General features: G+C 38.3%; 4 protein-coding genes across 4 annotated transcripts; 2 read left to right on the top strand and 2 right to left on the bottom strand.

Moving 5' to 3' along the window:
- Positions 1-588: 588 nt before the first annotated feature.
- LOC117790958 (probable multidrug resistance-associated protein lethal(2)03659) lies at positions 589-6674 on the bottom strand. Its single transcript, XM_034630577.1, has 7 exons — positions 5923-6674; positions 5137-5222; positions 4685-4844; positions 4230-4596; positions 2548-4166; positions 842-2480; positions 589-785 (listed from the first exon to the last, which is right to left on the bottom strand). The coding sequence occupies exons 1-7, from the start codon at positions 5997-5999 to the stop codon at positions 750-752; spliced, it is 3984 nt and encodes a 1327-aa protein (XP_034486468.1). The 5' UTR covers positions 6000-6674; the 3' UTR covers positions 589-749.
- Positions 6675-8972: 2298 nt separating this feature from the next.
- On the top strand, positions 8973-11640 carry LOC117790632 (probable fatty acid-binding protein). Its single transcript, XM_034630128.1, has 3 exons — positions 8973-9131; positions 11009-11280; positions 11351-11640. The coding sequence occupies exons 1-3, from the start codon at positions 9062-9064 to the stop codon at positions 11399-11401; spliced, it is 393 nt and encodes a 130-aa protein (XP_034486019.1). The 5' UTR covers positions 8973-9061; the 3' UTR covers positions 11402-11640.
- Positions 11641-13220: 1580 nt separating this feature from the next.
- Positions 13221-15831, top strand: LOC117790661 (putative tricarboxylate transport protein, mitochondrial). The gene is made up of 4 exons (XM_034630164.1): positions 13221-13361; positions 14456-14790; positions 14857-15184; positions 15255-15831. The coding sequence occupies exons 2-4, from the start codon at positions 14462-14464 to the stop codon at positions 15555-15557; spliced, it is 960 nt and encodes a 319-aa protein (XP_034486055.1). The 5' UTR covers positions 13221-13361; positions 14456-14461; the 3' UTR covers positions 15558-15831.
- Positions 15832-16077: 246 nt separating this feature from the next.
- Positions 16078-17994, bottom strand: LOC117790660 (8-oxo-dGDP phosphatase NUDT18). Its single transcript, XM_034630163.1, has 3 exons — positions 17392-17994; positions 17030-17334; positions 16078-16963 (listed from the first exon to the last, which is right to left on the bottom strand). Exons 2-3 carry the CDS (start codon positions 17277-17279, stop codon positions 16179-16181), a joined length of 1035 nt encoding a protein of 344 aa, XP_034486054.1. The 5' UTR covers positions 17280-17334; positions 17392-17994; the 3' UTR covers positions 16078-16178.
- Positions 17995-22451: the final 4457 nt, after the last annotated feature.

The raw sequence follows: 22451 nt of genomic DNA, 5'->3' as shown, positions 1-22451 counted from the left end.
TCAATTAACGAATTTCCAAACATCTACATGGCATCATTTCTATGTTTACACTTCGAGCGCGGAACTAGTTCTAAATCTCAATTGTCCGGTTGCTTCTTTTTTTATCCAAATTCAATGATTGTTGTTGTTGCAGTCTTTGGAGCGATACATTTTAATACCCTCACAGTGAGTATTATAAATTTGTTGCGACATACGTAACGCCATATTGTAATACCATACTATATTATAATGATCGGTCTAGTTAGGGATGGAAGTAGCAAGGGTCTTACTATTTTCTAAATTTTATTTAATATTTAATACGATATACGTATAGGAAGTGTATTTAATCTTCGTTACTCCAAAAAATTATATAGCGCATATCTTATCATCATATGTGGGTAGGCGTCAATAGCATAGTCCACTATCTTATCAGTCACCACGTTTTTAATTTGATGAATTAAGATAGTAGTAATTATTAAGAAATCAGATGAAATAATTACACTCAAAAATCTCTTAAGTGGCTTACAATAGCATTCAGCATCCATACAGAAAAATTGAAATATAATAAAAGAAAATTTTAAATTAAGTGAGAGGTTCTCTTATTTTTTTTTTTTTTAGATATTTATTAAAAATAAGTTGAAAAATAGCATTAAATTCTAAAGCTCATAGAAATAATACTTTAAGTAGCAAATAAAGTGGAGACTCATTTTCCAGCATTCGGAGTACATTTTGAATGGAACTTTTGCTTAAACCTAATTAATTCGTTGATCCTAGACTGTTTTAAGTTTCTGTGATTCCAAATGGGCCTGCAATTAGATAAGTCAGATTATTTAACCTCAATCCAATCTTAATTTGTACTCGCCTTTTCCGCTACCTTAAGTAGACTATCAAAGTTGCTTTTACCCGTTTCCATGACCATGCTGTGGAAGATTTTCGACTCGCACTCGGTCAACAGCTCGTAGGGAGAACCAAACTCTACCAGCTGGCCAGCATCCATGACTAACACTTTGTCCGAATCAATAATAGTGTTTAACCGATGGGCGATTGTTAGAACTGTGCATTCCCTGAATTTATTCCTAATCGTCGTCTGTATAAGGGCATCTGTCTGTGGATCCACATTGGCTGTGGCCTCGTCCATTACCAGAATGCGGTTCTCGCGAAGAATAGCCCGTGCTAGACACACCAGCTGTCTCTGACCCACACTGAAGTTGGTACCGCCCTCGGAGATAATGCTTTGTAGTCCACTCGGAAGCTCACTGATGACGGGCTTCAACTTGACTTCCTCCAGAGCATCCCACACCTTCGCATCACTGTACTCTTCGAAGGGATCGAGATTGTAGCGCATGCTCCCTGAGAAGAGCACCGGTTCCTGAGGTATTATGGAGATCTTGCTGCGCAGGTCGTGTAGTCCCAGTTCATTGGTATCGCGACTGTCAATGACGATCGAGCCATCGTTATAGGACAAACGGAAGAGTGCATTAATGAGCGAGGATTTGCCGGCACCTGTGCGACCCACGATTCCGACCTTTTCCATGGGCTTGATCTCAAAATTGAGAGACTTGAGCACATACTTCGACTGTGGATCGGGGAAGTATCGTAAACTGAGATCGTCCGCCACAATTTTTCCTTCTTCTGGCCATGTGATAGGTGGCTTCTTGTCTAGCGAGGACTCGTATTCGCCCTCAGGTTCAATCTCATCGTACTCGACGACACGTTCAACGGCCGTCATGGTGTTCTCGAGTTCCGCTGATTGACGCATACCCCACTGTACCATTCCCGTCATGCCCATGGCCTGGGTAATGGCTAATCCCACCTCACCAGAGTTTTCCGGTGGATTGATGAAGTAGTTAAGTATAATTACGACAAGGTACAGCGAGCAGAAGAGATCTAGGTAGTAGCCAAAAGCACGATTAGTAGACAGGAAGGTGTAGTAGCCTGAACTGTGCAGATCCTGTAGATTATCAAACTCGGCAATTAATGTTTTCTGTGCTCCCAATGCTCGAATCGTTGGAAGACCATTGAGAGAAGCGCTCAGGTGAGAGTAGATCGGAGATCTGGCCACTGCCTCCAGCCGTTTCACGTCTCTCGAGGTCTTTAAGTAGAATTCTCTTATGTAATAGAAGATGATGCCTAGTCCAAGAGTTAAGAGTAAATAGTAAGGATTGGTTATACAGAGAACAACAATGATGCCCGTCAAGGTGAGGAAAATCTGAACCACATCCAACATGACGGTTGGCAGGAGTTCATCTATTTGTCCCAGATCCTTTGAGAATCGATTCAATATCCGACCCGAGGGATTTGTGTTGAAGAAGTACATTGCCGCTCTTGTGATGCCACGGAACATGGCATTGTGAAGCTTTGTAGAACTGCGCATGGCCAACTTATAGAAGAGCATAGTTCGAACCAAGGTGAACACGATCACGGCCAAGTTAAGGGCTGTGAAATAGTAGATATCGACAGGATCTGAATCTTTGCTTGCAGAGTTTTTGTTCTTGTCAACCCTAGAATTGTAAATTGAACGGAGATAACTGAAAAATTGACGCTTAGAATAAAACGAAGATCACTTACCAATAGGAAAGAAAGACATCTGTTGAAGAGCCCAGAATTTGTGTTCCTAAGCACAGAAACACCATGAAGCTTATCATGAGCCAACCGCTGCCAGCAGTGAAGTATTCCTTATAGAGGCTCATGCCAATTTTTCCTTCGACACGTGTTTCCTGCGGAGCCACGGCTGTGTCCTGAACCGATTCAGCTAGAGAGGATAACGAGGTGAAGCTCTCATTGCGTGAAGTTTGTCGACTGGTTTTGCTACCACGTCTGCTTCTTGAGGCCAAGCTTAACCGATCCCATATATCGCCGGCCTCGCTCCCATTGTCATTGAGACCGTCTTCATCCTTGTTGGGATCGGACAATAGCTGAGCAAAGTCCAAGCCACTGCTTTTCATCGTCGAATAGGTTCCCATGGCACTGATTTTTCCCTTGTCCATTATGACAATGAGATCGGCTTGTTCCAGAAACTGCAACTGATGTGTTACCAGTATGACGAGTTCGCTTCTAAGATATCCTCTCATGCATTGGTCGAACAAGTGTCGACCAACATGCGTGTCCACAGCACTGAGTGGATCGTCCAGCAGGTAAATATCCGCCCGTCGGTATACAGCTCTCGCCAGGCTTATGCGCGCCTTCTGTCCTCCAGAGAGTGAAGCTCCTCTTTCACCAACGATCGTCTTATCACCATGAGGGAGTAGCTCAAAGTCACGTTCCAACGCACACTTCTTGACTACGGTGCGATAGCGATGTTTGTCCAGGGTCAATCCGAAGAGAATGTTCTCCCGAACAGTTCCAGTGAAGAGCCAAGGCTCTTGGGCAGCGTAGGAGAACCTGCCATTGACCTTTAGGCTACCTCTGTCTGCGGGCAGCTCACCGAGAATGGATTGGATCAGACTGGATTTGCCAGCGCCAACGGGACCAATGACAGCAACAAGCTGTCGTCGGCCGAGCTGTAGATTGATATTCTCCAAAGTGTTATCTGCGATTTGAGTTGTCCACTTGGCATTAAATTGACTGAATTCGACGAGAGTCTCTTCATTGCCATTGACCTTTGCCACATCCCCATTAGTATTGTTGATTAGAGAGCCATGTTCCTTATCGTTAAGAGTGTTGGGTGCAGTAATTGCATTTGATTTGTCAAGAACCTGAGTCTCCTCTCGGTGCATAAAGGTCTGGAGACGTTTGATGGACACCATAAGCTCTGCAAATTGTGAAATGCCTTGTGGGAAGAACATGGTAACCGAGCGTCGTAATATGTTATAGTAGGCAGTGATGAAGAAGGCCTTCTCTGCGGTCAAAATGTGTCCTAGAAGAACGTAGCCGACGAGACTCATAAATGTAAAAATGCGTGACAAGAACATGGCGAATGAAATGAGGATTCCACGAATGTAGTTGACTTGCTTAATGCAGATCATCTCATTGCAGCGGGTGAGCTCGATTAGTTTGCCAAAGGGCTTCTCCCAGGCATACATCTTGATCACCTGGATACCAGAGATGATCTCGTTCATCATCCGGACGCGTTCGTCAGTCCGGAGAGCAGTACGTAGTCTTAGCACCGATGTCTTCTTACCCAAATAGGCTTGTAATGGCAGAAAAAGCAACATAACGGCGACGCCAAAAAGTGAGGAAACCCCTATCTGCAATGAAACCCCTATCCATTAAAGTACAATCTCCGAGTGTGGAATCTTAAGTCTTCTCACCTGAGCATACATGAAATATGTGACCAGAATCAGCTCCGCGGGAGCAACCCACAAGTAATGTACATTGATCAGAACGGTATCGAACCGTCCCACATCGTTGGACAGTAGATTCACCACTTGACCGACTGTCGTATCTCCCAGAGAAGTGCGACTTAAGCGCAACGCCTTACGATAAATCAAGCTACAGAGAGCGACGCGCATCTTCATGCCCAAGTGAAGCAGACCCTGCATATAAGGATGTCCCCAGAAGACAGTAAGCACCGAGCCCGCCATAAGACCGGCGGCATAGAGTTGCGCCTTGGTCACATCAGGATCATCGTTCGCAAAATAGGCCATAATCCCAAACAGACAAATTGGTTGGGTGACCCTAAAACCAAAAGAAAAGTTATGTGTTAGGATGATTTTTAAGCTGAAACTTATACTTATTAACAGTCAGGATTTTAAAAGTTAATTACTTGGTGAGAAATTCCTGAGCAAGTAACAAAAATCCAGTAAGGAATAGTTGCCAACCAAATACCCGAATTACAACACGCATCAAGCGGGGTGGTTGATTTTGGGCCGATCTTTGAGCGACTTCCTCGTCCCAGGCTGCACTCAGCCGATCTCCAAGGGTATCTGATAGTATAATGTTATGATTGTAAGAAAAGTATTCTACATAATAATACTAAAATCATAATCTTAAATTAAAGTTCTTAAAAAGCTTAGTTTTTATATTAATGAAATTACTGATCTTCAAATTGTCACAAAAAACAAATAGGTGAAAATCTATTGCAAATATAAAATAGTTTTTTTTTGTCTCAAAATTTTGCCTCGAAGAAATCTTGTTCTAAGGCTCGTTCCTTTCTTCAAAACTTTGGAGGTTTACAAACTAGATTTTTAGGGTAGAAAAATTCTCAGCATCACTCACCTGATTTGTGATTCTTTAGGGGTCGATAGAGATCGGTCTGCTCCAATGTCTTCTTGCGACCCTTGAACAAGACGGGCATGGCAAAGCTATATGGAATATAACATGTAAATAGAGATAACATGAAAATTATCAGATAGCGACAGACAAAAAAAGTAATAACATAAACAAAGCAATTAAGACTACGTGAGCTGGATAACGATGTTATGACACTGCAAATGTGGAAGTGAGGTAATATTGACAGAAGTCTGTTCCAAAATAAAATCCTTAAAGTAATGAACTTTTGGTATAGTTGCTGAATTACATCATTAGGAAAAGCGATACGAGAGCATGTCATATTTGAGGCAGAGTAAAAACAGTGGTATTTATTAGCACCTTGATAGATAACATTCCATGAAACTGCTTTAAGTATAATTATGCAAAGCCATGCCTCATGTCGGTTTAATCTTAAAACAATTCCAAGTTTTGCCAGACGATCGCCTTTTATTACAGGCTTCATTTGGCTGCCAACGAAATTAAAGTTGCCTTAAGTGACAACCAATTGAATAACTTGAAATACTTCACGCAAATATGTACACATAAAAATACATGCACGAGAATATATGGATTTCATGGGGTGCCCCGAGAATAACTCTGAAGCGCTAACTATGTAAATTAAACGACCCATTGAATAAAATAATAATGAACTCGTCGCAGTTGTCACGTTCTCGGATCCATCCAGTGGAATGAAGAACTCAATAGGAGGTATAATATGATATGAATTGACTGCTTATATAAAGTTTGACGTACCAAAACATTAATTCCGACAAACAATTGGCTCGTTCAACGGGATTCTCCGGTAGCTCATCGGCCTTTAATGACTGCATTTTGATCTTTTGCTATTTGTTTAATTAGTTTTGTTTACTTTTTTTTAATAAATAATTCGCACACGTATTCCGTATAGTAATAATGGCTCACTGGTACTTTTAAGTTTAACGTTCAGTTACATGAGATTCCGACGTGATGTTTATTTACCAATGGATTTATTAAACTTTGGTGACTATTTCGATGCGATTTCATTAGCACCCAAGAGGGATTTGCGGACACGCGCTTATCGTTAATATAATTATTATTATTTAGGAATTAACAGATTGTATCTTGTAGATACATTCGATCTTTGGTAGCTTAAAATTTTCCACTCACACACACTTTCTTGATTTTTGATATTTGCATAGTACGATAACGTTCCAAAGTGCATTCTGATATTGAACGCATTCTCATGTGTTTTATTTTATAATTATCTTGGTATTTTATGAAAATACTCCCGACACATATTCCGACAAGTTCCACAACTGAATTTCATCACTGAAACATGCTTACGTACATACACATGTATACATATGCCTGAGTAGGCATAGATAGTGAATTATATTTTTATTGTGATACTTTTGTTGTATTTTCAACCGCTTCGTTTGGCGATCGACCTTTTCAATAATCTCAATTCTCCGCGGACTAAGCACTTGCTGCTCACGCTTTGATCGCCGAAATCGTTCTAATGCTTAGCTCACTTGTTCCCATTGTTTTAGAGTAAACATTTTGGAACTTGTACTCGTACAATAACAATTGTTTGACTTTTACTCTCCAGAGAGCTTTTGCTTGCGCAACTTCGTTTCGTTCCATCGCCATCGCTCTTTGTTTCTCTTCTTCTCTTTTGTACACACACTCTCTCTATCTCTCTCTGGGTTTGTAAATTTGTGTATGACGCTTTGTTGATATTAGCGGATTTGTTTACCGGCTAACGATAATGCCGGCCGGTGTGTTCTTTAGTCTGATTGACACTTGGTTTCCATAATCAGTCACATACCCTAGTAATACAATATCATTATCAATTCATTTTCTTGCATTACCTTTATCAGTTTTCAGCTTTATATCATTTTGATAGAGTATACAATTTAAATGCCGTGTAGAATAAGCAGCTGAACAGCACTGCTTCCAGAACTGCTTGAAAGCGAATGAAAAATGAATTACACTGAAACGTGCAACATTAATTTTCAACAACTCATATACAAACATCTGTAATAATGTTTTATTATATACAGTTTTAATATTATTTGCTTATTTCATTGATATATCTGTGACATTTATTTAAATATTTTGTAATTCAGTTCGATGCAGCCCTAAGTGGCAGTGGTTTGTGTATCTGCTAGCTTTGCACTGCTTGTGTTAACTTCTTGAAAGCAGTACAAAACGTATAGTCATTAAAATCGGGACAACTAAAGTTTTTCCTAAATAATATTCAAATAGAATGATTAACGCCCGCCGACTTTAAAATGTATCTATGGAATTTATCTAAATGCCATACTTTCTTGTGTAATTAAACCAACCGATAGTCTTCCAAATCTCCAAACATTTTTTCTCTAATCAAAATGCTTATTATCAGCATCAATTGAAAATTCGTCGAATGCCTTTTAGCTATCAATTGTATTTTACATATAAAAATACAGATAATTTTAGATATATGTACATTATCGCAACAAATTAAACTATCCGGTATTCAATGTGGCGTACGATAAATGTGGTTTATTTTTTTGAAATTAACGATCTGGATTCGGGACAGCTGCAATGTTAAATGGTTGAAGGCGATAATTGAATTAATAAGATAAGAAAGCTGGCAGACCATCAAACGTGTCATAAGAACTTTGTGTAAAATTGCAGTCGACTGCCTTTTATGGAATATAATAGTCGATTGGATTGATCAAACAATATACAATGTCGCATGTTCATATACAAAAGATTCTAAATATATATTAAGAAAGATGTATGTGCAATTTTAAAAGGTAAATGCGATTTCTTGTTGCATATGCCGACTCAAAGTAAATGGACGTGTCATAAGAACTTTGTGTAAAATTGCAGTCGACTGCCTTTTATGGAACATAATAGCCGATTAGATTGCTCAAACAATATACAATGTCGCATGTTCATATACAAAATATTCTAAATATATATTAAGAAAGATGTATGTGCAATTTTTAAAGGTACATGCGATTTCTTGTTGCATATGCCGACTCAAAGTAAATGTAGGCGTTGTCTCTTACACCCCGAGACATACTTGTAAGAATGTACAGTGAAGTCTCACACGGTGTCAACGTCCGGTAAGCAAAATATAGATACCATTAATTTTGACTCATAAGAAGAGATTCTGCTGTACATAGTCAGACAATAAAGTTTTCATAGCAACGGATTCCTGGCACTTGAACTTGCCTTTCTCATAGCTGGATTGATATGCAGTATGTGTATGTATTACTTTATGTGTCAGTTATAAAGCCGGAGTGTTTGAGTCAATTAATGTTCCAGAAATTCAATGAGAGGTGAGATTATTATTGTTATAAATATCTCGTTGTCGTCAAATATTTAGGCGGAACTCTACTTTAGACAGTTAAATGATATAAAAGCCATACAGCAAACTTTATAATAAAATACTTCAAATTTATTTAAATATTTAAAAACGGTTATTTTTCGTTCCTATCGATTATTTTTGATTGCGATTACCCGATGTTACAGAAAATATATAGTTAAATGAAAACCTGCGTACAGAAAATATTTATTATACATACATACAATTTATATGCAATGTTAATTGTTCACAGTACAAATATAATATACGTCTTTCCACCTCTATTTGTTATAAATTGATATCAATGTAGTTATATCGATACTGCATGTTTGGTGCCATCATAAATCTTTAAATGCGAACGCGCAAGCTCTCTCTCTCTCTCTCGCGCTCAGCCAAAAATGGAGAAAAAGCTTATATACAACTTAATGCATCTGGCAATGCCGAGCGCGCGTATAAAAGCAGTCTGGTGGTGTGAGCTTTCACGAGTTGAGTAGTGTTCGCTGTGCAGACCTCATTGTTCGTTGAGCTTAACCAAATAAAAGCAATTTGTGAAAAATGGCATTCATTGGCAAGAAATACAAACTGGACAAGTCCGAGAACTTTGATGAGTACATGAAGGAATTGGGTAAGTGCACAACTAGGATATGACTTGGAGTATCATAGCGAAAAAAAAGTATTACGTAGAATGGGCACATGTCGCAAAAGAAGTTGAACAGAGAAATAGAGAGAGAGAGAGAGAGAGAGGGGCGACTGAAAGTGCGAATGAATAAAGAATGAAACCGCTAGCCGGCCGGCATTTTTTTTTTGCAGATGTGCAAAAGTAAGATGAAAATGCAAAAGGGAAGAAAGAAGACAAAAAACGTGGTTATTGATGAATTTTTTTTAAATATTAGGTGATGTGCTCCACGTTCCCTCAGGGGCCCCCTAAGAAAAACCTGCGGTACAGGTGGAAACAGTTTAAAATACACAAAACCTTATCGGGCGAAGTTATAGGGTAATAAACTTAAAAAATAATTAAAGTAAAGTCTCTACTTTGGCCACAAGCACATGGACGGAAGTAGTTTTTATTTTACAGTTAGTCATGTAATTGCTGTCACCAAAAGAAATTACGTAAATATTTTTGTTTTAATAGTTTTATTTTTTTAAAGACTTATTTTTTTAAACTTGTTTTAAATGTCATGTGCAACTGAAATTAATAAGAAAAAAATATACTTATATTCATAAAAATAATAAAGAAAAGTTACTTGAATAACTGTAGGCATATATTTTGAAAGTAGTCTGCGCTTAGTCATTACAATTGGCGTTGACAGCTTGGAGCCCTCTATAATTTGCTTAGAACATGCGAATTCCCGAACTTTGGACCACACACTTGGTGTAATTATACAACCTAATAGATGGTTTATTGTAACAGTCCAGAGTCTAGGCAACGCCGGGGAATTTGGAAATTTGATTCGATTCGGTCGATACTGGTGCATATGTGTGGTGGGTCTTTTGCGGTTTTCAATCTAATACTGAACTAAGGCTCCTGCACAGACGAGACATTTGTGGGGACGAGGTCTTAAGTTTCAGTGTGTATATCGTGGCATGGGTTTAGATTGAACGACATTTTCAGGGGGTTTTGGATTACAATTTTAAAGTGCATCTGATTGAAATCGTTTGTTGGAACCTTCAAGCTATGTACGTTTATCAGCCTTATCTTGATTGTTCGATGTACTTAGACTTTATGTTTATGTGTATGTGCAAATCCATACTTATAAATGTGATAAACAGAGTGGTATATATTATAATAAAAATGATTGTGCCTTTTTTTTATTGCGATTGCGAATTTGCACTTTGCACCTTATCAGTAACCGTATAGCAACAATAACCGTTATAATGCCGAATCCTAATCTATGCGAAATGAAATACAAATAATATTATATAGTTTCACAGCTGAAAAGGTTCCCAAATTGTCAGAATGACAGTGGGAACTTATCGAACCGCAAACACTTGACCAAAAGTCAGACCACTTAAGAACATTCATATATATATATGTATGTATATAATTGAACATAATTGATTTGTCTGTTTGATGTATTGTGACCAAGGGGCAAAAGCTCTATATATATATATGAATATATGCATATATGTATAGTATATATACATTTATATGTGAGTTGCAGTGCGATAACGCTGTCGCTTGCATTTACTTGCGGTCTGGATCGTTTGCTATATTTAGGCTGACCAATTGATAAGTACGGATGCTGTAGGCTGGCCTCCGGTACCGTATTGTTAACCTTGAGCACGACTCCGACGTCTGTGGTCTGGGGTACCGGGTCTCGTCTGGGACAAACTTGACGGGGAACTTCATAATTTAGCTTTATTATTTCAATTAAATACAATATGATTTGCATTGTGTGCAGGTCTTCAACTTTGACGGGCTAATTCAATTAGCTGCCTTCCAAATCTTCAACTTATATATATGTATGTTTATATAAAGATATTATATGATTTATTTTTCAGGCGTTGGCATGGTGCTGCGCAAAATGGGCAACACTGTTAGCCCCACTGTGGAGATTACCAAGGATGGTGAGACATACACCATGACCACCACATCGACCTTCAAGACTTCTGCCATCAGCTTCAAATTGGGCGAGGAATTCGATGAGGAGACTCTCGATGGACGCAAGGTTAAGAGCGTCATCACCCTCGATGGCAACAAGCTGGTTCAGGAGCAGAAGGGCGACAAGCCATCGACCATTGTCCGCGAGTTCAATGACAACGAACTGACTACCGTAAGTTGAAACCCTTGATCAGGCTTACTATCTGCCATATTAATCGAATCTATTTTATATTCTTCTTCAGACACTCACCATTGGCTCCGTGAAGAGCGTGCGCATCTATAAGGCTGCCTAAGTGTCTTCTAACTGCACCATCATGACTGAATTAAAAACTGTCTACGAAGTAATTCCCAGTTTAGTAATAATGTTATTGATTAACGGTTAATGAAAGATCTGCACTTTAATTCTAATGTTTATTTATAAACACATGCATCATATACACATATACATAATATAACTATGTATGTATGTGTGCATGTAAATGACATGAAAGATTTCAAAATGCATTTGAATAAAACTATTAATTCGCTTTAAGTCGACCGAGTTTGGTTTGATATGGGATCTGTCGTTAATTATTTTTGCGACCAAAATCGATTTGTCCTTGGCGGCTGACTTGATTGATATCGTCTCGATTTACATTAAGATTTTGTTAGTCAATTTAATTGCATATTTTATAACAACAATTCTGTGGGAATCGCAATTTTTGCTAATGAATAACACTATTGGATACTATACTTAACTTACCATTACTTAATTTAATGAACAAAGTCTATACTTGGCAGTCTTGATTAAATGTATTAAGAGACAAAGTTAGCAGTCATTGTTATATTAATTTTTTTCTAGCTGTGTCATATTTAATGGACGAACTTATCCAACAGTTAATATTAGTTTAGTTTAGTTTTTAGAGTCTCCAGCAATTTCCTTAGGAATTTTTTAGAACCGTCGCATTTCAATTTAGGGAGCCTTCACTGTAATCGAAAAATGTCGAGCCCATATTATATTGATGACGAGCCCCCAGGTACATCTAAGCGGTCATAATTTTTTCGATATAAGCATTTACAGCGTCTACTACCAAGTTGATAGGGTAACTAAACCTGATTTAACCCCATAACAGTTGGACTTGCACCTTTAACTGCCACTTTATTCACTATTTAACATATATTTTAGCTCAATTGAAACAGTGGAAAATGTATTGAAAGAATACAATATCTTAAGTTAGATGCATTAATAACGTAAGAACTTTTTAATAAATAGTTTTCTTGTCAAAAAACAATTATGACATAAAGATAATTTATTTTTATTAAATTCAGCTCGTTTTCATTTAAAACCGATTTAATCTGCCGTATAAGCTTTGTACATATGTAGCATATGTTGGGTGGTTCGGGTGGACCTGGAGCATGCGCAGAGCGGATGTTACGGAGCAGCTCCAGTGTAAGCAAAAGCAACCAACATTTTTTTAGTTAACGTTCAGAGTTTGCCGGTTCCAGTTTGGTATAAAGGCCCACTGTTATCTCTATGGCCGTAGATTAATTCCATAGGCTTCTTAATTAAAAGGTGTATAAATATTACGTGCTATAAAATGATAACATTTATATCGATTCGTTGAATAAACAATAAGAATATGTATAGTTGTAATATAACTTGGCCTATTAAACATTTTGATAAATAATACATTCATACACATTCGTTTTACGTAGTTGTGTAATTGACGTAAGAAAAAAATGTTGTCGACTTTGCGGCTGTTATAAAAATTAAAGCCATTTGCTATTTTCGTTGATATGCGTTGCCCTTTACTAAAGCGAGGTAGAGCTTTTCCAGTTAAAAAAGCTTCAACAAGTTCTGCCATACGAAACGGGTTTCGCTTATTAAGAGACTGAGATCGTTTTGTTGTTATTTTTTTCTGCCGCGTCTTCATAAAAATCCAGTATCACGCCATCGCCGTTACTTTTGCTCTTCGTCGGCACTCGCTCCCACTCACTCGCGCTCTCGCTCTCGCTCACGCTCACGCTCTTGTGCCTGATCTCAGTGGAGAAGCAGTTGGTTGTTTACAAAATGTGCTGCTTATTTGAATTTGTTCGCTTTCTCTGCGATTGGAAATTGGAATTGGAATTTGCTTCATAGTAGCGTGAAAACAGTTGACTCGCTGCCCTAGCCGCGATCGCGTCGCTGTCGCATTCCAATCAGCTCGGCAAACAACCAAAGAGAATAGCAAAAGTGCTTTAATTTTGCATTTAATTAATCGTAACTGTAATTATGTGAGTAAACTAACATTTACATTCATAACTGCTGTGTTTCCAATCAGAAATGCGGCTGCAGTTCTCCAATTTGAACCAACTAACTGAGTGTCGTATGTGTTTGTGTGTGCGTGTGTGTGTGCTTGTGTGTACACTTCTAATGAAAAGTTATCATAAACTTTGCTTATCTTTATCAGAATTGTGTTTAAGTTTGTAAATATTTAATGTACATTTCAAATAATTCCATATAAATAATGATTTTTCTGCTAATTGTATACATAATTTATTTCCTACATGCTAAACTTATATAATCATGTCAAGTGGTATGAGATTAAAGAGAATTTTATTTTGGCTCTTTTAAAAGTTACTCAAAACTTTTCAATTGTACACTATCATACAATCCTAAGTATTCACAATCGTTGAAGATGATTTTGAATAGCAAATGTAAAACTATGTATGTACATATGTATGTATGTGCATTACATACAGTCAATGACAAACATTTGCTTATACATAGTTTTTGTTTGAACTTTGGTTTCAAGGTGAAAACAGTGCGATAAAATCAAGTATTGTCATGAAACAAGTAGCCTGGCTATAGATTAGCAACTAACCTAACCAAACTTAATACTCTCAAGAATGTACATATATAAAATGTAAAATATACATTTTATACTGTTATGCATTCAACAAGTTGCATAAGTTATTTATTTAACGTAGTCAAAAATAACTGAAAACTAAAGAAAATTGAAATAAAAAGCATATAGAATAAATTAGTTATAAATTTACACTTGAAATTTTTAAATTCCACATGTTAAATTGATCCTACATTAGTTGCAATCATTATTGCAGCGTCAACAATTAATTTCTCATGTTAAGCGTTCTTTCCGATTTTCAGAATAATATGAAAATCGACAGATTTTGGTTAACATTTATTTTTATCGTCACACACACACACACACACACAGGTGTTTTTTTTTTGACAAAAGACTCCCACACGTATTGAGTTTCTATTAATAACAACAAAAACAACAATCAAAATGTGATAAACACACAATATTTGTTTGAGTTTGAGTATTATTAAATTCTATGTTAAAATGCAACCAATTTGTCTGCAGTACGAAATGGATCGTCAAAATTTGGCTAGCCTTATTAGCCCGTACAGATCTCGTCCCTGGATGATTAATAATGGGGCCGCAGCGGCAGGCGGTGGTGGCAGCAAGGGAGTCAAGGGTATCATTGCCGGAGGTATTACCGGAGGCATTGAGATCTGCATAACATATCCCACCGAATACGTGAAGACACAGCTGCAGCTGGACGAGAAGGGGGTCAATAAGAAGTACAATGGTATTGCCGATTGTGTGAAGAAAACTGTGGCTACCAATGGTTTCTTTGGTCTATACCGTGGTCTCAGCGTGCTCCTCTACGGCAGCATACCAAAGTCGGCAACCAGGTGAGTGACAACAACATCAGAATTCTCTCTTTTTTATTGATCCTTAACAACATTCCTTGTCTGCAGATTTGGTGCCTTCGAGTTTATGCGATCGCATATCAGTGACTCCAAGGGTCAACTGAGCGCTGGTGGAAAACTGCTTTGTGGCCTGGGCGCTGGTGTCTGTGAGGCTATCTTGGCGGTGACCCCCATGGAAACTATTAAAGTGAAGTTTATCAACGATCAACGCAGCGCGAGTCCCAAGTTCAAGGGCTTTGCTCATGGTGTTGGCCAAATTGTCAAGGCGGAGGGCATCAGTGGCATCTACAAGGGACTCACACCGACCATACTGAAGCAGGGATCCAATCAAGCCATACGTTTCTTTGTTGTTGAATCGCTAAAGGATATGTACAAGGTAAAAGAACTAACTCGTCTGGTTTGGGAATAATTATAAAAATGTTGCTATTATTCCATGCATTATATAGGGCGATGATATCAACAAGCCTGTACCCAAGTTGATGGTGGGCGTGTTCGGTGCCATTGCTGGAGCTGCCTCAGTATTTGGCAACACGCCGTTGGATGTGATTAAGACGCGTATGCAGGGCCTGGAAGCAGCCAAGTACAAGAATACGGCGGATTGTGCGGTAAAAATTCTTAAGAACGAGGGATTCCCCGCTTTCTACAAGGGCACCGTTCCTAGATTAGGTCGTGTCTGTCTGGATGTGGCGATAACATTCATGATCTACGATTCATTTATGGACCTGTTTAACAAGGTCTGGAAGGATTAGGCTAATGCTTAGTGTTACATACCGCTGTGCATGTTATTTTGACCCAATTTGACCTAGTCAACTGTTGATATAGTTGATAATACGAGTACATAACACATACACGGACACACACTGCAGACATATTCCATGATAGCATTTTTGAATTACGTTTATTGCGTATGACAAATTCTAAGTATGTAGTTGAACATTTAGAGTCGATTTATGTATAGTCTTTTAATGTTTTAAATTTGAGTCAAGTGTAATTAAAATCAATAAATGATTATAATCTGTTTAACTAGCTGAAGTTATTCATTTTTTTTAATATGATTAAAACTATATTGATAATAAAATAAACATTTTTATTGAGCACTATTCAATATTTTATTCAAAGTGTTTAAAACATTTCGAACAAACAATAAAATGTTGCTTGAAAATTTAAAATTATAATCCGTTACGCTACATTGCCTTGTGAGTTACATAACACTTAGCTTCGAATGGTCTTTGATTGTGACTACGCGCGAAAATTCAAATTCAAAATGTAACAGTTTTTAAAAAGTTACACAATTTAATTATGCTATTCATAGATTAGTATATAAGCTTGCACCATTATTAGAGATTAGAACTAGAACTAGACTAAACCAGTTAGCGTATCACGTTTAGCGGTATGGAACCATGCTTGCTGCCCAATATACGTGCCAGCGTCTCGTCCAACGGCGAACTGAGCTCCTGCCAAATGCATTTGCCAATCAGTGAGATTTCCTCGAGTGCCGGCCTAAAGGCAACCAGCAGATTCAGGCAAATGCCATCGGTGACTTCATTGCTGGATGTGGCATGCTCCATGCTAAGCAGGCCATGTGGTCGATGTTGTGGCAGTTCCGCTCCAAATATCTCAATCATAAACTTGCGCAGTGTTGAGTGAAGACTGCGATTTGGATGCATCTCCACCGTGGGAAAATGATGGGCATTCTTCTCGCTGATGAGAATATTCATGGAGTTGGTGGCACGTTTACGCACCACCGCCAGCACGCGCAGATAGTTCCGCTTGTGGGGATGACGTGTGGGCAGCACATTGCTATGCCACACTGGCTGACGCACAATGTCCGCCTGATTCGTTTTCTGGTTTTGATGGTAGGCACGTCCAATGTCAATAATGTTGAGTATGTCGTTGGCACGCAGCGGCACTTCTTTGGGATTGCGCAGCCAGAGCGCTTGTATGGACTCAGCATCCGCATCGGCGGGCGTCTTTAGACGGCCACCTGTAATCCGGCCTGTTAGCACAAAACGAAACCACGAACCACCAGCGGACTCCACGGCCAGCAGCGTTGTCATTTCGGCATTGAGACCCGTTTCTTCAAACAGTTCGCGCGCAGCTGCCTCTGTGATTGATTCACCCTGTTCCATGCGACCGGCGGGCAGATACCATTTGCCTGAAACAATCAAACATGTTTAAGCTGTAACTCTTAAGATTGCCATACTCCTCCTGCTTCACTCACCTGCACAGTTCGGTTTGGCCTCCTCGATCATTAGTAGCTCGTCGTGCTCATTGAACATGACACAGGCCACAATGTAGTTGATCGTCTGGCCGACTTTTGGCTCAAAGTCGGATGACGATGATGGTTGCACACCTTGCGCCTCAGCTGTTGCATTCTGCTCTCTGAGCGAGAAATCACAGAGCTCTGTTGTTATGTCGCCTAGATCTTTGGCGTTCAATATGCAACGCACTTTCTCCTCAATCGAAGTCATCTTTTCATAAAGAATCTGTGACTATATAGTTGACTGTTTCAATATACGAGTACACCTAATGTGAAAGCAGACTTAGAATGATATCAATTCGAAATTGACAATCAACACTTACGTTCAGCACAAAATTCCGTTGCGTTTGTCTCTCAAATGACTCAATATGACAAACATGCTCGTCTCGAGTTATGCATAAAAAAGTCTGATAGATAGATATATGCAAATTACGAATTCTTTCAACGCTTTGCGCGAGAGAATCGAAACGTACTCAAGAGTGGGCAAGATGTGACTGTTGCTGCTCCATTGTCGCGTCGACCAGGCCAATAAAAGACGGCAATCAACTGTTGTTGTTGTTGTAATTGCTGCTGTTGTTGTTGTTCAAACAGCACACAGGTGCTTAGTAGTCTGCTAACAACACAGACGCGACAACGACCACTACAATTTTGGCCTGTATTTCTTCTATTGATATCGAATAGATGTCAAAAAAAGCCGCAAGACTGGTTTTACACCATATGGAGAAAGTGCATTGGAATTCCTGTTGCTGTTGTTGTTGTACGCGTTGTGTTCGTTTATTGACTGGCAAACAGAACAAGGAATTGTTATTGCTAATTTACTAATCACAAACACAATTATTTCTGTTATTTTTGTTAAACTTTTAAGAAATTATTTTTTGTTTTACACAGCAGCGCAATGTTTCGCTGTCTGGCAACACTTTGCGTTTGTTTACAAACCTCAAGCAGTGTGACCGTAAGGCAGTAAGCGTTAAAATACCAGAGTGGCAAAATAAATAAACTAGTATTTTAAACAGCTGTTTATATTGTGACTGCGCTTGAAAGGAATGTGTGGAGTGGGTGTTGGGGGAGGGAGCAATTTTTAAACGACTTCAAATTATGTTAACTTTTAGCGCGCGTGTTAAGGAGAAGCACCTTTTACAATGACAACAACAACAATGATTCAATTTCAATTGAAAATTAGCTAGCAAACATCAAAAGGGCGTCACTTGTGATAGATTAATGCAATTTAAGTAGATAATGGTTATGTACGCGTTCTTTTCCATTACCAATGCTATTTATACTCGTATATGGTAGCTGTGTGCAAAGGAAGCGCTTCTGATTGCTAGCAATAAAATTTGAATGCGGAAATTTCATTGTTTACCCAAATCGATCATCATTAAAAGCGTTTGCTGTTGCAAGTGCGAATTGCTCGATACCATGGCGTATACTTAACATACTCATCGACGGGGGCATTCAACACGAAACACAGTGGGAAAAATTATCATTCTAGCGGAGATTTATTCACATTTCAAATTGTGAATAGATGTAAGAATTGAAAAATGTACTTAATTTTAAATGAAAGTCTCTACGAAATTATAAAAAAATTAATTAAATATGTGTATTATACATAAATAATTTGTTAAACTAACTTATTGGACTAAAAATTTTATTAGTTTTTCTCAGTTATTAGTTTCTTTACTTTGAATGATTTAAATTACTTTCTTATTGGTCTGAGAATTTTATTATTACTTTTTTTTTCAGTTATAAATTTTGATCCGCTAAATCCGCCAAACCACCCGCTGTGCGAAGTACGGCTGACATTATAGGTAATTCAATTTCTCGGGGGACAGGAATAATGTGAGGGGAAAATGGCTGATTCGTTATTAGCTAGCTGTTTCTTGTGTTCAAGAAACCGCAACACATGTATGTTTCATACGTATGAAATGGTATGAAGTATGTATGTATGCATGCTTAAGCATATGTACATAAGACTTTGTCATTACATAGTTAATTTGTTTTAGTTGTTTTTTAATTTCCTTAGAGAGTCGCAAAACTCATAGATGCGTGCATGTTACATTTGAGTGCGGTGGCGGTGACGGTGTCGGTGTCTCTTGGTATGTCTGTCTCTGTCTCTGTCTCAGTGTGTGTGTGCGTGTGTGTTAATGTAGTGAGAGTGAGCCGAGTCTGGTAATAACGGCTAAAGTAAAATGCTGATAAAGTGGCGAATGTTTTGTGTGGAATGCGTTGCGAATGTTCGGCGTGATGCGATGACAAGCGAAAGCGAACACAAAACGTTCATTTCCCACAAGCACCATTATTCGTTAAAGCCCGTAAATTTTCTGAAAAACGAACAGCCAGCAACATCAGTAGCAGCACCAAAACCAACAGCAACAGCAACAATAACAGCAACAACAACAATAACAACAAGACAAGAAGCTGCTAAACACGAATATAATGTTTAAAATGTTTATTATGTGTGTGCAAGTGACGCGCGCTTCGGCTTCTGCATGGGATGACAGCCCGTCCGTCGCCTTTAAGGCCAGACGCACACGCATATGTTTGCCTATATAACTGTATTACATGCCAGCGCACACAGCACTACGAACACACAAGCACACAGGCGTAGGCAGCATATAAAAAAGCAGGCTGTAAGAATACATCTCTTTTTAAATAAGATGAGTATCAGAAAAAAAACAAAAAATTAACATAAAACTGTATAATTATATGTAGAGTTAAAAAAAGTAATTCATAAACATAATATTACTACTAGTGACTAGTGCCTTAACTATTAACCTTTAGCTTTAGCATGAACAACTAAATAAAAATAAAAAAAATTGTATATTGATGCTTAGGGATGGGTAGCAAAAAATTAGAATTTTTTTTTTTGTTATTTAAAAATTCCTGTTAGATAAGGTAACTCTAAAGTAATGCTAAAAGTATAACAATTATTTTTGGAAATGCAGTGATGAAAATTCATATTTATAGAAAGCATATCAAGCATTAATAAGTTTCTTGGATCCATTAAGTTATAAAATTTTTGAAAACAGATAATTTATCAGAGTGTTTGCAATTGATATACATACAGTGACTCTCAGCTTAATTGACCCAATACTTTTCATATAGCAATTGTGTATCAAACAATTATATTTATTATAAGAGATAAAAACAAAACTTAAATGCAGATGGCTTAGTTAATGTTTAAACTAAATTAATTTTATTTCAAGTTTTATTTATGTTATTTAGTATATAATAATATGGGAATACCAAGATAATATAATTTATTGAAATTCTCAAAACAATTACTAGGCTAACTGTAGGTAATTGAACTACTCATCCCTGTCAAAACCTGACTACGCCCTTGCACAAGTACGTACTTTAATTTGAGCATGTGTGTGTGTGTGTGTGTGTGTGTTGATTTTGGTTTTTGCCGGCAGCGACATTGACGCCGGATGTGAAACAAGTAGCCCAAATAACCCGCAATAAGCTTTTGTCACGATTAACAAGGCTTACGCAAATGCGTATGTCTGCGTGTGTGTAAATGTGAATATGTGTACATTTGAGTGCGTCTCAGTGTGCGTGTGGTTGAGCATAATTATATGCACATTGCTGTGCTCTTATGTGTGTGTGTGTGTGTGTGTGTAAGCTTCTCTGTGTGAGTGTCTGTGTGTGTCTTTGTGTGCGTGTGTCTCTGCCATATTTTAGATTAATGATGGCGTCGACTCGTATTAGGCAAATGAAGAAATCGACATCGACATGCGTTGTGGTGTACTCGTAATGTGGTGCGACGCTGCGAAGTGTGGTGCAGTGTGGAGAAGATGGAGGTGGAGGTGTAGTGTGTCCTGAACGTTCCCGGGCTGCGGTTTCTCGCAGCATTTCCGTTAACAAATTTGCCACAACAATAAGTGCATATCATTATGCTGATTTAAGTGGCAACTCGGCACGTAGTACCCTCCACACATCTATAGCAAGTTATTACGCGCACACCTGACCCACACACACACACACACACACACACACACGCATACACAAATACACTTCGCATATATATGTATGGTATATATATGTGGGAATATGCATATGTATGGCGGTTACTTGGGTAGCTATGAGTATGCATGCAAGTGGGTACATAAATCTTTGTTTAAAGACACATGCACAATGTAAGTTAAATTGGCAATAACGTGCTTTTCTTTTATACGCCAGCTACAGACATATACAAACACACAAACACATAAACACACGCACACATGCATATATAACGGCATAACGGTAACGGAACCTTGTTTGCAAGGAAGTAACAACCTGTTTTCACCCCATGTAGTGGGTTTCGCTTTTATGTGCGCCTCCTCTCGACTCAACTCGCCTTGCCCCACCTCACCTCACCTCACCTCATCACACCTTGCCCCGTCTCGCCTTGATCCTCATCGCCTTGGTTAAGAATTGGTTCGGGCTCGGGTTCGAGTTTGCTGTACAGATTGGCAAGAGAAGGAAAATGCTGGGCGTTGCTGTTGTTGCTGTTATGCTTTAATTATGCCCTTGTCAAAAGGTGGGTTTTGGGCCCGGTCGCCGTATACTGGCCGAAACTCCTTTTTGCGCTCCTTTTGTTGTGCACACAACATACATATGTATACATGCATGTACGTATGTATGTCTGCGGGCAGTCGACGACGTTGTCCACACACAAAACTCACAAATATACGAGAATGTTATAAAAGCAACCGAAAAATATGATTTGGTAATGCATTAAATTTTAAGTAATAATTGGAAAGTTGAGTCAATAACAATGTGATTGCATGTGTGTGGATTTATGTATTTATGTATGTATGTGTATGTATGTGCACAACGCACAAAAGCATGCTATAATAATAAAATAATAAAAGACAGCAAAGAGTTGTTTGCTGAAACTTTGTACCAGACTCAATTTAGCTTTAACATACGACAACTTATATTCATTCTGACAACTTTAATACGCTCATAAATAGATTTCATCGTTTTTCTCATTCTCTTTCAATTGTGGTTTGTATTTTGGTCTTGTTGTGTGCGATTTAAGGAACGCCAATGCCGGGATACAGAGATTTGTTAGCATGCTTGAAGACGTTGCAAGTGAATGCCAAGCATAACCGCATTCCGATGTGCGTTCAACTCTCTCTGAATTGAGTAAACCACCCACTACTATCATATATAAATATGTGCACTTTGAGAAAATTCAAGATTTCCGTGCTTAAACAGGATATATTTAAGTACAGAGTATGTCAATATCTGACTGAGTTCGGAATTCATCACATTTTAAGTACGCTTTTCGCAAACACGGAAATCTTAAAATGAGATTTTTCTTGGATACATCAGGTACGCTTTGAATTTAATTCAAGTCTGTAAATGATAGAAAAATACTAGTTTAAGTACACTT

The sequence above is a fragment of the Drosophila innubila genome, assembly GCF_004354385.1.
Source record: "Drosophila innubila isolate TH190305 chromosome 3R unlocalized genomic scaffold, UK_Dinn_1.0 2_E_3R, whole genome shotgun sequence".
NCBI lineage: Eukaryota > Metazoa > Arthropoda > Insecta > Diptera > Drosophilidae > Drosophila > Drosophila innubila.
This window is presented reverse-complemented; position numbering and strand designations above follow the sequence as displayed.